At 40.8% G+C, this 14,022-nt stretch overlaps 1 protein-coding gene across 1 annotated transcript; it reads right to left on the minus strand.

The window, feature by feature from the left end:
- Nucleotides 1-479: 479 nt before the first annotated feature.
- On the minus strand, nucleotides 480-10,969 carry fxn (frataxin). The gene is made up of 6 exons (XM_044197796.1): nucleotides 10,718-10,969; nucleotides 10,478-10,558; nucleotides 9,997-10,088; nucleotides 9,799-9,919; nucleotides 2,314-2,411; nucleotides 480-1,192 (listed from the first exon to the last, which is right to left on the minus strand). The coding sequence occupies exons 1-6, from the start codon at nucleotides 10,823-10,825 to the stop codon at nucleotides 1,054-1,056; spliced, it is 639 nt and encodes a 212-aa protein (XP_044053731.1). The 5' UTR covers nucleotides 10,826-10,969; the 3' UTR covers nucleotides 480-1,053.
- Between the last annotated feature and the right edge of the window lie 3,053 nt (nucleotides 10,970-14,022).

Here is a 14,022-nt window from a genome sequence, read left to right on the forward strand (position 1 = left end):
ATATTATAAAGAGTATGGTCTAGACCTGCTCTACGGGAAAAGTGCAATGAGATAACTTCTGTTATGAATTGGCGCTATATAAATAAAATTGAATTGAACTGCACCCTTTCGTTGCACTATATTTGGGCAGTCAGCATTCTCTGTGAAAGCCACAACTTCGTGGAACACCTGACCAGGCCACATAAGGAGTTTTAGTTCAATCAGTAAAAAGCCTGAACTGAAAGTCTGCTAAACGTTACTTAACTCTGTAACCACTGACTCTGAATTTAATTGGTCCTGCTTAATATACAAATATTCTTGCTTTGAATTTGTCTAACATACACATGTTGCTGACATGGTGTGTGTGTTGTACTGCTGTGTCTAACTTTCTATTATGTGTCCTGTTTGTTTATTGCTGTTCTGTCACTGTATGCATGTTTTAATTGTGACCTGTCAAGGGAATGCAAATAAAAATGAGCTATGAACTCTGGTACAACAGATCAAATAGTAACGTTTGAGTTTAATATTGTACATACAAAATAAAGTAAAATCAAAACAAAATGAGGAAATATTGTCTGCTAGCTAACGTCTTAAAGGATGCCAGCACTGTAAAACATTAGAATATTCCTTGTTGTCAGAAACTTTGGGAATAAGGTGTTATTCAGATGAAGTTAGATGTTGGCAAAAACGTCACTAGCGTGTGAAAATGCTGACAGCAATGGAAACAAGCTCCCGGGTTCATTGACTGGACAGTGTGAGACACTGAGGACATGGAGTTTATAAGGAGACTGAATATGGCTGAATTCCACATCGACATCTGTAGGTTTTTTCAAATATTTAATGAGTATGTGTCGTTTTCACCAAATACAAATGTACAATATATTAATAGAGAACATATAGATTACAACAGAGAGCTCACACATATAGATTATTGTCATTATATACAACTGCTCTCCTAAGGGCTAATGTTGATAAGTTATTGTGGAATTGTGTCTTTGGCTCCCATATGATCTAACAGTTGTTTCATGGGTCACTCAGTTATACTGTAGGCAGGTCATTAGCAGGTGTGGGGTCTCAGGAATAGGGCAGGTCAGAGAGGTCCATGTTTTTATTGAAGATGATGGAAAGCTCTTTAGAAAGCAGCTGGTGGAGGTTCATACCATCATGAGTGTACACCCAGTGTTCACCTGTCCAGTCATAGCGCTTCGGTCCACTGCAAAAAGAGAAGCAAGGAAATTAGCTGAGATGCTATCATTTCAGATTTCTCAGAAAAAAAAGACAGCAAAAAGCATTTAGTATTTTTTTTTTTAATCTCAAAAGTATATTTCAATGCACCTGTTTATGTGTAGTTTATGGACTTGTGTGCACTGACGTGATAGTGAGCAGCTGTAACGAAAGAGTTTCCCCTAGGGGATCAATAAAGTATTTCTGATTCTGACTCAATGAGAGTTTTACTCCTCTTGTTGTTTTCCCATCATACCTGTCACTGTAAGTTTAAAATGTCCATCTGTATGGACACAGAGCAGAAGTGGTTCTGCTCTGCAGCAGTCTGGATAGCTCTGTAACGACAGCAGAGCAGAACAGAGCAGCTGCAGTGCAGAGGCGAAAAGAGACTGCTGCAGACAGATGTTAGTGTTGTAGAGGCACTTTCTCCTACACGGGCACTGAGGCAGGTGCCTGTGAACCACTGTGATGGTGTGATGTGTGTGTCATACTCAGTGTAGAATAAAACGTGGGCAAAGACATCTGGTTAAAGGTGGGGTTTGCCATTCTGGAGAAATCCAATACCACGACAAATACCATGATACAGAGCGAACAACATCACAGCAAGTAATGCAACTAACATTAGCTAGGTTGTGGGTTAGCAAACTGTCCCTACAGCTGCTGCTGTGAAGCGAACACCAAGAGAGGACGAGACGGTTTCCCAGAGCCAGCACAGCAGCTCCAGACAACGATACTCACAACTCTCTTGCTACTATAGCTAACATCACAACAGCAGCATATCTGGCAATCTAGAAAATAAGCTGAATGTCCGTGGGCAAGTCATTTAACGTCACCTGACACACAAATCATGGCTGGAATCGTGTTGTGCGTCCGAGCCACTTCGTGTGGCTTTGTACTTTCCCATTTACAGAGCCAGGGCTGAGTACAAACACCGGAGGGTTTTTCAGCGCACACACTGAACAGACAGCTAGCGGACCGTGAGGAGATATTTGTTGAATTTGACAAAAAGACATGTATTGGATTAGAATCACATATCCCACCTTTAATGTGTTCCTTTCCTCAACACCATCAGAGTGTGGAGTCAGGTGTGGTACGACTCTCCGGTCTTACCTGGTGGGTGAAGAAAGCCAGATCTGTTTGTTTGGAGTCTGTTTGTTGATGACGTAGGTGCCGTGGTCCCCGCCCACCTTCACTGTCAACACACCACTCTATACACGAACCAAAGACAAAACAGACACACATTAACACATTTCTTGTGACTTATAAAATGCAATAAACCATTTCAACCACAAACCTAAATGGAAACAAAATAAACAGACTTTATATCCAAGTAATACAAATATGCTGCATTAATCTGAGGCTTCACACAATGTTCTGATTTCATCTGCTTTACCTAGATGTGTCTATTTTCTAGATTTCAAAATTTGAAACATTTGGAAAATATTTGCTTTCATGGATATCATTCATATGTCTGTGTTCAGTACAGAGCTGGAGTCAGGACGTGGTTAAAAGAGTTGACTGCTTCTTTGTTATTCTTCCATAAAGATTTACTCCAGCACCTCTCTGAGAACCTCTGCAGTGTGCAGTACTGCTACTGGCCTCTTATTTAGCCAGCCAAGTCACAGGTCTGTTCATTCTGCTGAGTGTGTGTGTGTTGTTTATGGCCCCATATGTCACTGCGGCCAGTTGAAAAAGGGGGTCAGCTGCCAAGATTGGAACGATTAAATACACATACACACACACACACACACACACACACACACACACACCTGGCTGCTTTATTAATCACCCTCTTGTGGACCACTGACCGGGTGGAAGAACATGTTACAGGAGAGAAGAGGGAGAGAGGGATGAAAAAAGAAAGAAATAGATAAATAAACAGCTTGCACACTGCAGAGCTCCAATGTCAACTTATTGATTGCACCACAGTGATGTTTCGTGCACAACTGCTCTTCATCAGACATGAAAAAAGAAAGACACAGAGCGGTCTTGAGGCGGTCACATGGATATATGGAGTGGACATCCGAGAGGAAATTTAACAGTGCCAGGTCAAACACACTACCGACAGACAGGAGGACAGTGCAGTGTGATGATAATAGTGGGAACAGGAAACAAAGTAAGAACTTAATGAATCAGGGTACTAAAACGAGAGTCTATAGTGGCTCTGTTAGGCTGTACTTAGGCCCAGTGGTGCTTTGAGCTAAATGCTAATGTGCTTACAACGAAAACTCCAAATTTGCCAAATTCAACATGTTAGTTTAGCATGTTAGCATGCTAACATTTGCTAATTAGCACTAAACACAAAGTATATCTGTACCAAACATCATGGAAACCCATTTAACAGATGTTTGTAAAAAATGTTTTCTTCGGGGCTTTTTATTGGATAGGAACAGCTGAAGAGAGACAGGAAATGTGGGAGAGATAGCGAGGGGATGACATGCAGCAAAGGGCCGCGGGCTGGATTCAAACCTGAGCCACTGCGGTAAGGACTCAGAGCACCTCCCATGTACAAGGCTTCCAAGTGAACTACCGGGGCGCCCCTCAATAGCTGTTTTTAATGCAAGATTTCATTAAAAATCAAAAAGTCAGAATTATCAAAGTCATCCTCAGGGCACTAGTGCCTGCACAAGATGTCATGGCAGTCCGTCTAATAGTTAAAATATTTCCCCAGAGCCATGCTACTAGCATGGCTAAAAATGGAATGAGTTATACTTGATGACAATACCAAGATAGTGTTCAGGAAGGATACCAGGTTTCCAGAAACACTACCACTTTAGATTCTGATCAGAACTTGCTTAATACAAACAATGACTTTAAAAGTTGTAACTCATCCCATCAAATTATAGACGACCCCTAAAAATGAATGAAGTTTTCAGCACTATGAAACTTGGACATCATTCGGCAACTAAACACTAACCAATCAAATGCAACCAGTCAATAGAGCATAGGATCACGATATTTTGCGTGACAATATTATATCAATACACGGAAGCCAAGTACTACCTTTTATTATTTTAATTATTAATATTGCAACCACTAAAAAATTATCTTTTGGTACTAGAATAATAAAATCAATTGCTTTTTCAGTCCATTAGATGGTGCAGAGTTTTTTTCTGTTGAGGTCAGCACGATTGGTAGGAAGTTGGTCCAAACAGTGAGATGATCAGATTGAAAACTTTATCTTATTAGACAAAACAGATGTTGACAAAGTTTTCCTTTGGGGACATAATTTGCAGTTGAAAAAAGGTAATAAATCGCAATATATGTTATCGCAATATTCAGCATATCACAAAATGTTTAAAATCACAAAATAAAATTGAATTGTAAACTCATTAACCAGACACTGTTTGGTTGTATAGCAGCGTCTGACAAAGGTGCCACTTTATTTCTGAGCAATGAAGTTGGTGAGTAAAATGCTATCATAATTGATAGAAATAAAACAAAAACTGGCCCTCTGGCTTTTGAAAGTTTAGACCTGTTTTGCACTGTAACAGCTGTCTGTGGGCTGATTTGGATCAGTTTCTATTAATCTATTGCTAATACTACTAGCAATAGATTAATAGAGGTGTAGAGACTCTTTACAAACATACATAACAACATAACGACACGGGTTAGAGTTGATTAGCTCACTTGTACACTGTCAACTTTGTGCTGGGTTAGGATCCAGCTGGGAATAAACATGAATTTAGTAGGCGAAGCCATAACCTATTCAATTCAGTTCAATACAGTTTTATTTACAGTGGTGTGAAAAAGTGTTTGTCCCCTTCCTGATTTCTTATTTTTTTGCATGTTTGTCACACTTAAATGTTTCAGATCATCAAACAAATTTAAAATATTAGTCAAAGATATCACAAGTAAACACAAAATGCAGTTTTTAAATGAAGGTTGTTATTAAGGGAAAACAAAATCCAAACCTACATGGCCCTGTGTGAAAAACTGTTTGCCCCCTAAACCGAATAACTGGTTGGGCCACCCTTAGCAGCAACAACTGCAATCAAGCATTTGAGATAACTTGCAATGAGTCTTTTACAGCACTGTGGAGGAATTTTGGCCCACTCATCTTTGCAGAATTGTTGTAATTCAGCCACATTGGAGGGTTTTCGAGCATGAACTGCCTTTTTAAGGTCATGCCACAGCATCTCAATAGGATTCAGGTCAGGACTTTGAATAGGCCACTCCAAAGTCTTTTCCCAAAAGTCTTGGGGATCATCAAGATGTTTTCTGGCAAAAATGACACAAGCCTTAATGTTCTTTTTGCTCAGCAGTGGTTTTCGTCTTGGAACTCTGCCATGCAGGCCATTTTTGCCCAGTCTCTTTCTTATGGTGGAGACATGAACACTGACCTTAACTGAGGCAAGTGAGGCCTCCAGTTCTTTGGATGTTGTTGTGGGGTCTTTTGTGACCTCTTGGATAAGTCATCGCTGTACTCTTGGGGTAATTTTGGCTGGCCACTCCTGGGAAGGTTCACCAGTGTTCCATGTTTTCGCCATTTGTGGATAATGGCTCCTCTCACTGTGGTTCGCTGGAGTCCCAAAGCTTTAGAAATGGCTTTATAACATTTTCCAGACTGATAGATCTCAATTACTTTCTTTCTCATTTGTTCCTGAATAACTTTGGATCATGGCATGACGTCTAGCTTTTGAAGATCTTTTGGTCTACTTCACTTTGTCAGGCAGGTCCTATTTAAGTGATTTCTTGATTGAGAACAGGTGTGGCAGTAATCAGGCCTGGGTGTGGCTAGAGAAATTTAACTCAGGTGTGATAAACCACAGTTAAGTTATGTTTTAACAGGTCAGGCAATCACTTTTTCCACACAGGGCCATGTAGGTTTGGATTTTGTTTTCCCTTAATAAAACAACCTTCATTTAAAAACAGCATTTTGTGTTTACTTGTGATATCTTTGACTAATATTTAAATTTGTTTGATGATCTGAAACATTTAAGTGTGACAAACATGCAAAAAATAACACTTTTTCACACCACTGTATATTGCACCAATTCATAACAGAAGTTATCTCATTGCACTTTTCCTATACAGCACGTCTAGACCGTAATCTTTATAATATTATTTACAGAGATCCAACAATTCCAACCATGAGCAAGCACTTGGCGACAGTGGCAAGGAAAAACTTCCTTTAAGAGGCAGAACCAGACTCAGGGTGGGCAAGCACAATGCAAATTCCACCAAGAATTTTAAAATAGCAATGTAGTGGTAATAAATGACAGTCATAGGAATAATAATAATAGTAACAAGGCCAATAACAACAACTGTAGTAGCAGTTGTCGAGCAGGAACACGAGGGCAGCAGGTGGCCCACAACCACAGATCCAGACTCTGCAGCTCCAGAGGCAGAAATATCTGCTGAAAGCGACAGAAGAACCTAACAACTGAAACTGAAGCCTTAAGTTCCACCTCTGAAGCTTCAATTTGAACACTGATAAGGACACCCGGTCAGAGGTGCAAGGTCATCTGAAAATAAAGCACACCCTACAGCCAATCACAATCCAATACTCTCATGGTAAACTTTGAAATAATAAGGCAGACAAACACCTTCAATAAGTCTTATCAAAAGATGAGTCCCGTTTATTGATCGTCAAATTCAGATTGAAGTTTAGTGAACACAGACCACAACACCTTGCCCCCTCTTTGTTTACCGTTACATAACAATCTAATATATTATATTATGCTAATATGTAATTATTGCTCTTATTTTTCACTTTAGACTTCGTTACAAACAGTTAGAAAATACCAACTTAAGGAAGTAGTAATAGTGATAATAAAGCACTGACGATGAAATTAATTAATTCACTGTATAACTTGTCAAAAGTCTAAAACAATTAACACTGGAGCTAGGTTAGGAGCATGTTAATAACATGTATGCTGCAACAACAATTTAGAAGATAAATGGTTTGCAAACAGGATTTGCAGAGTAGGGCCCACTATCTATTATATCAGTATGGCCAAATAATGTGAACAAGCACATACTTCTGATTTAACCTTAATCACATTTTCCAAATGATGACACTATGATGTAAATGACAAGGTTCTGCTGGAAAAAATGTGATTTTACCAATAAGTTGTTGGTGAACTGCTTCCCTTAGTGGAGGGTCACACACACTACCACTGATTCATTTGACCTGCACTACAGTAAAGTCCATTCTACGGTCAACTGGCTACATTTTGGTGAAGGTTTTATTCAGGGTGAACTGTTTCCATGAACCTTGGACACTCTGTGATTAGGTCTAACTGCTGTTACAAACAAGCTACTTTCCAGAAGTTAAAGGAAGCCACAGGAAGCTTAATTTCATTCAATTTAGGATAAGCTAACAATATAAATGTAAATGTATAGCTCAAAGCGCTTCAACACTACATATCACATTCACCCCGTTCATACACTGCTGCTGCACTGCTCATCAGTCCAAAGTAACTAATCATTTTGGACAATTTGGGGTTCAGTGTCTGAGTGTTCAGTGTAGGCTGGGGGAAGCCGGCATCGAATTGCCGACCTTGTGATTGGTGGACGACCCGCTTTCCCACTAAGCCAGAGCCGCCCAGTCCTAACAACACTGCTTCCAGCAGAGCTTCGGAGCTTGAACATTGAAGCAGTGTATGTAGTCACATTTTGTTAAACCGACTTATGGAACACACTGAGTAAATGTGTGTAAAGCGAAGAAGTGGATTAAGCAGCAGGAGAGGTTTGAATACTCTTTGAATGTTTTTGCACTTTTTAGGATGTGAAACTTTTGGAATCCAATGTAGTTCATGCTGACAACAGCCTGTGTTCTTTCAGTACATTAACATGCACATAAGTAACCAACCAGGTTACAGTTGGCTTTCTCCAGTAAGTCGATTTCTTAAACGTCATGTAAATGAGAAAACCCAGTTTCCGTTATCGGGGTAAGGCGTTAGAAACCTGATCCCCATCTAGATTTTCCCCTAGAGATATCTCTGCCACGTATTCAGGTAAGCATGTGCAGGACAAAGACTTCAGACAGAGAAAGTGTCGCTGTGAAAGCTAATGAAAGGAGAGATCTTAACAGATAGTGATGCATCCCCATATTTAAAATAATTCAATCCAAAGTTAGACTAAAACTGAAACTAACACAGAGAAGTCTGTTTAAGACTAAATAAGTCGGTTTCTACAGTACATCTGACTATTTGGAAAATTCAGACTCATTCACGCAGTAAAAAAACGCTGAAGTCTTTCCCCTCCCCTTCCCGTCAGTCTTTCCTCCCATCTTCCCTCTCCTCTTGTGCAGTCAGGAAGCAAAAAAAGCAGATCAGGAGCTTGTAAATAGTTTGTTTGATCTTCTCCTTCCTTTTTGTAGATTTTTTAAAAACATCATTTTAAATATACAATGGTCTGGCAGTGCCTCCCTCTCCTCTTGTGCCGACAGTCAGTAGGTGCGGCGTGTGGGGCAGCAGGTTTGAGCTTCTCTCTCTCACTGTTCCTATAGCTTGTAAATAGTTTGTTTGATCTTCTCCTTCCTTTTGTAGATTTTTTAAAAACATTACATTTTAAATATACAATGTCCCTGTAGTGAGTTTGTGATTATTTGGCTAAAGATTTCTCTAGCTCTCCGTTGCTGCAACCGACACAACCCCTATGCTTTATGCAAATGAATGTGATAGAGTGCGACGCCCTTTAAATCCCTTTAAAATGACAATAACATCGTTTATCGCAATTATTGCTGGGAAATATCATCCAACAAAAGTAGTTATTGTGACAGGCCTATGTATACGTGGATCTATAGTAACCAGGTTACTATGATGCATGTGAACATATTCTCCGATTGCCTCCATAACATGGTTTCTCTGAGTGCATGTAAAAGCACTGTCTGTGAAGGAGCAACCAACCACAAAAGTTTTACTGTACAGTCACCTTTGAAGGGTACAGGAGGTAAAAAGGGAACTCCACTGATTTTCCACATCAAAGTCTGTTTCCAGGTGTTGGGGAGTACTACTGCATACTGCATATGTGAAACAAGTTGTATTAAGCCTTCTGTGGCTCCAGAGAGAGCTGAGTGACGATGTCCAAACCAATACCATTAACACATTTCAGTCTCAGTTCATTTCAATCTCCCCATGCACCTTTTAAACCAATAGAATGGCACTCCATTCTGACAATCCTTGTAAGGCGTGAATGTTTTTCTTAGCTTCAAATGTTATATTCCCAAATAAATAAATAAATGTGTTACCTGGATGGATAACATCTTTACCTGCCCTTGCAAAGGTAAAATTAACAATATTTGTAATTAGCACAGATACAATTAGTAGTTTAATCAATTAGTTGATAAATAAGTCGAATAAATTTGGCAGCCAATTAATAGTTATTTAGTAGAATTACCAATTATTTACTGTCTACAGATTCTCCAATATGAGGATTCCCTCTTTATTTCCACTAACTATTCTAACAGTTCTTGATACTCATATTCCTTATTAACAAGGCGTAAAAAATAAGAACCACGATAGTGGTAGAGTGAGGTGAGTGCGTGATGATCAACTCATGCCCATCAACCTATTATTAAAGTGTAAAAATACCATGTGCTGCAGTCAGAGATATTTCAAAGTGACAGTGAACAGGAAACAGACTTACAGAGAAGACAACATCATAGTCAGCTCCAGTGAAAGCTTCATCTGTCAGGTCTTCAAAATAATCCGCCAGGGCATCCAATGTCTCATCTGCCAGCTTCTCATACGCTGCTTCTGACAGCTCTCTTTTAGGACAGTGACACAGAGACATGTTAGTTTAACCATTTAACACCAGCTAGTGCTAAAGAGAACTGTGGGTTACCTTATCTGCACAGGGATGGGTTTCTTCAGCCTTGGTGATGTCAGATGGATGTTTTTCCTCCACCTGTCTCCATCAACTCTGCTCTCAAACCACTGACATAGAAAAACTGAGGTCAGGTAACAGTTACTTAACAACAAGGACTCATTAGTTAGTGATCATCAGAATTGTATCAGTTATCCACTTTGGCTTCTTTTATTTTCACAGTTTCTCTGCAATGTATGCACCTTGGCGAATTTTTACTGTCAACTTTAATAGAATTTTCTTGCACCTAAAGATAACTCACGCAATGAAGGGCGTGTGACAGTTCCATTATTCCTTAATGCATATTTATTGTAAACTCTATTTGTGGCGGAATTTAGGAGAAGCCCCTAACAAGTTGCAAAAGAACAAAAAATGCGCCGTACGCGTTATCGTCTTTGTCGGTAAGAAAGAAATCCTTAAACTGTCAAACTTCTGAATGGAGTCTGGAATCAGAACTTACTTGGTTTGGAGGTTGACAGATGGGGCGCAGCGTGTGTCTGGTAAGCGGAGGAACCCCGGTAAGGTGAGGCAAGCTCCTGAGCTGGAATATTAAATAATGTTAATATGCGAGTTAACTCAGTGGTCGTGGGCTATGCTACACAGTATGACGTAACAACTAACTAGCGTTAAGTGCCACTGTTAGCTAACGTTAGCTACATAACATCAACTTTGCAGTGTGTATGGTCAGCTCGTATGCTACCTGGTTAGAGAGGTTCCTGACTCTCTGCGCTGTCACCATGTTGAGCTGTGTGTTCGCAAGGTGACATGTTTGCGAATAAATGAAAGGCGTTTTAGTGAAAACAAGCATGGTCTACTAGTAGGCTGTTTACGTTTCTGTAAAGCTCTCCGGTGTCCTGTGTGATCTTCTTCGCTTCCCGCCTCTTCTTCTTCGTGTGTATTGGCTAACGTTCAATGTCCAGACTGCCGCCTACTGGAAGGCTGGGAGTGTGTCTCCGTTAACAAACATTTGAAACTCTCAAGGCAATGACAGCTCCTCGTGTCGTTGGTTACGTCATTGAACAAGGAGGCGGAAATGGAGTCAGAGGAGGAATCAGAGCGCGAAATTAAAAAGGAGGATTCGCGAGAATTTGAAAATAAAAAGAAAAGGAAGAAGAGTAACTCAAGTGAATCCAGTCAGAAAGAGGAGAAGTATGTTGTTGGTATGGTAGCTGTGACACAAACAGACGGCATTTTCAAGAATCCACATGAGGTCGGAAAGTTTGTAGGAGGAAAGCTTGGAGATGTGCGAGCGGTCAGGATAACAATAAGTGGGATGGTTATCATTGAATGTGTATCAAAGCGTCAGAGAGATAGAGCCCTGAAGATTCATGCATTTAGAGATCATAGCAGTGTGAACTGCTTCCCACTCGGAGCAGAAATAAAGAAGAAGGGAGTAGTAATCGGCGGGCCACTGTCGGTGGAGGCCGAGTCATTTCGGGAGGTTGAAGATATGTGAGGCAAGAAGACTGACAAGATTCAGAAATGGGGAGAAGGAGGACAGTAATTCAGTGTTTTTTGACGTTTGAGGGGGAGTTGCCAGAAAGAGTGTATGTAGATTACGTGTGTTACAGGGCGAGGCCATATGAGAGAGCCCCTCTCAGATGTTTCTGCTGTCAGGAATATGGACATGTTGCTGCAGGATGTAGAGGAGGCAGAAGATGTGGGAGATGTGGGAAGGACAACTGTAACGTGGAGAAAGAGCAAGCAAAGTGCCTGCACTGCGAAGGAAACCACCATACGGGATCAGCACAATGCCCAAAAAGAATTAAGGAAATAAAAATGAATAAGCGGAAAAGGGATTGTCATACGCTGAAGCTGCTAAGAGAATGGAGAGAAACTGTGAAATGGTGGCAGTGCAAAAGGAAAAGGAGCAGAAAGGAAATGGAGATAATCAGAGCATCAGTATGGACGAGAAGCGATTTCTGGCATTTATTGCCATGGTTATAAACTGTGCTGCTGAAATAAAGGGGAAGTGGGAAAGGATTAATATGGTGCTGGACGCTGCAAGAAGATTCTTGAATGTTGTGGACACATCTGGAGAGGATCTGGATGTTACACTGAGGGAAGGAGAAGCACCAACTCAGACAATGGGGTCTGGGTTATAGAATTGACTATGGCATGGGATCACGTTGGGTGGACACTGTTAAAAGTTGAAACTGTGAAGCTGTTAAAATTCAGTAGGTGGCGGTAATGCGCAATTAGGGACGCCAACCGCCATAAAACACAACAACAGAAGAAGAAGAAGAAGAAGAAGGCAATGACAACTACGCCATTTTGAGCAATTCGAGCAAGATTGTTTTCATCCATTCCAGGCTGTAGTCCCCAGGAACAGGCATGTCAGACCAGTAAGAAATATATATTTTGTAGGCTCAGGCATGTATTCCTTTTTAAACTATCAATAAATGTCAGATGTCAGATTTGGTTTTGTTTCACCTCATGCGTGAAAATGGGTTAATCACTTTGATAGTAAATTCTGTCATGGAAAAAATATATAATATAATCCGCTCCTATTTCATATTCCGCGCCAGCTAAAAGACACAAAGAGTTAATAGTGAATCAAATTATACTTTAATAGTGAATCCAACATGCTGGTGGTCACCTTTTGATAAGCAGTACGATCTAACATTCAGATCTCCTGTCAGATATATTTGAAAACATTCATTAAGTGACGAAGTAGAAACGAGCATGACAGAGATGAAGGGGCAAACAGACAATCTGAACAATCGGAGGCTCGCTAGAGGCCTCTCCTGTAGCTTTGTAGAGGTCTTGATATGAACAAACCCCTTAAATCTCACTGACCTACCAGCTGGTCAGGCATTCCAGTTTTTGTTCACACCCACAGAACCTTCATTTAAATTCACACATACGTAAGGTAGACACCAAAGCTGTCAGAGCTGGAACCAGATTATTCTTACCAACCTTAAAGCTGCTTAAGAGGAAATGAATGGCTGGACAGTTTATACAAGGATGCATTTAAGTCTGCCTCAAAACACACCATCATCAGGTGTATTCGCATGAAGGCTACTGTTAAAAAGAGCAATTCAAACTAAACAGAATAATATTCCACAGTCTGTAAGAATAAGACTCAGGTCAGTCATGGAAGTGCCAGCCTGGATACAGGGGCCCTTTGGGCAGTGCAGGACCAGTGCAGGACACTTGTGGTTGGAGCCTAGCCCGGCCTGGTTCGAGCTCCATACAGCAGACTGTACACGCAGTGTGAATGTGGAATCATCTCATTATTCCAGGGTTACTTTAAAGGTGTTCCTGATATCTGTCCTCAGATACAAAATGCCTGTTGGTTTCTGCTTATTTAACAGCCTACAGTGTTGTTTTTATGAATGATCACAGAGCAGTGTATGTACTACATTATCCTACAACAGTTCATTCAGTCTTATAAAAGAGACAATTTAATGATCATTGAGCAGTGTATCTGAACGGCCACAAACATGGAGTCATGTTGGCGTGCACGTGCTCCGAGCAGTGACTGGGCCCCTTCAGTGTCTGTTTAACTGCAGGCCCGGGCTTAGTAAGCCAGCAGTAGTGATGATAGAGATGCCATAGTTCTAGCAGAGGGCAGTGTGTTTCTGTTCTTAAAGCACACTGCTCACTCTTGTACATTCCTTACATCCTTAATCACAGGAACTCATGAAGTACTACATACATGCATTCATGCTGTCAGTGTACCTAAAGTGTTAAAGAGGAGAATGGACACGTGCCCGCTCTGTTACCTACATCCAAACCTCAGAGCAGCTCACACTGCCATTATTCATGAATACCAGGGTTCGACCAATCAGTGCACTCACAGCTGGTGAGACGTGTTGGGCCCTCTTCTGATTGGCTGGCAGCTTCTCTGGTGAGGGCCATGCACTGAGAGATCAGTGGAGGATTTCTGACTGAGACCTCTGCTGAGGAGATCCATTGGACAGGATGCGGGGAGTGTGGGAGACAGTTGAAGCGGTGTAATCTCATTAGAAGTGAAACTTAAACTAACCTGCAGCTGCCGTT

Source organism: Siniperca chuatsi, linkage group LG5 (assembly GCF_020085105.1).
Source record: "Siniperca chuatsi isolate FFG_IHB_CAS linkage group LG5, ASM2008510v1, whole genome shotgun sequence".
Taxonomy (NCBI): domain Eukaryota; kingdom Metazoa; phylum Chordata; class Actinopteri; order Centrarchiformes; family Sinipercidae; genus Siniperca; species Siniperca chuatsi.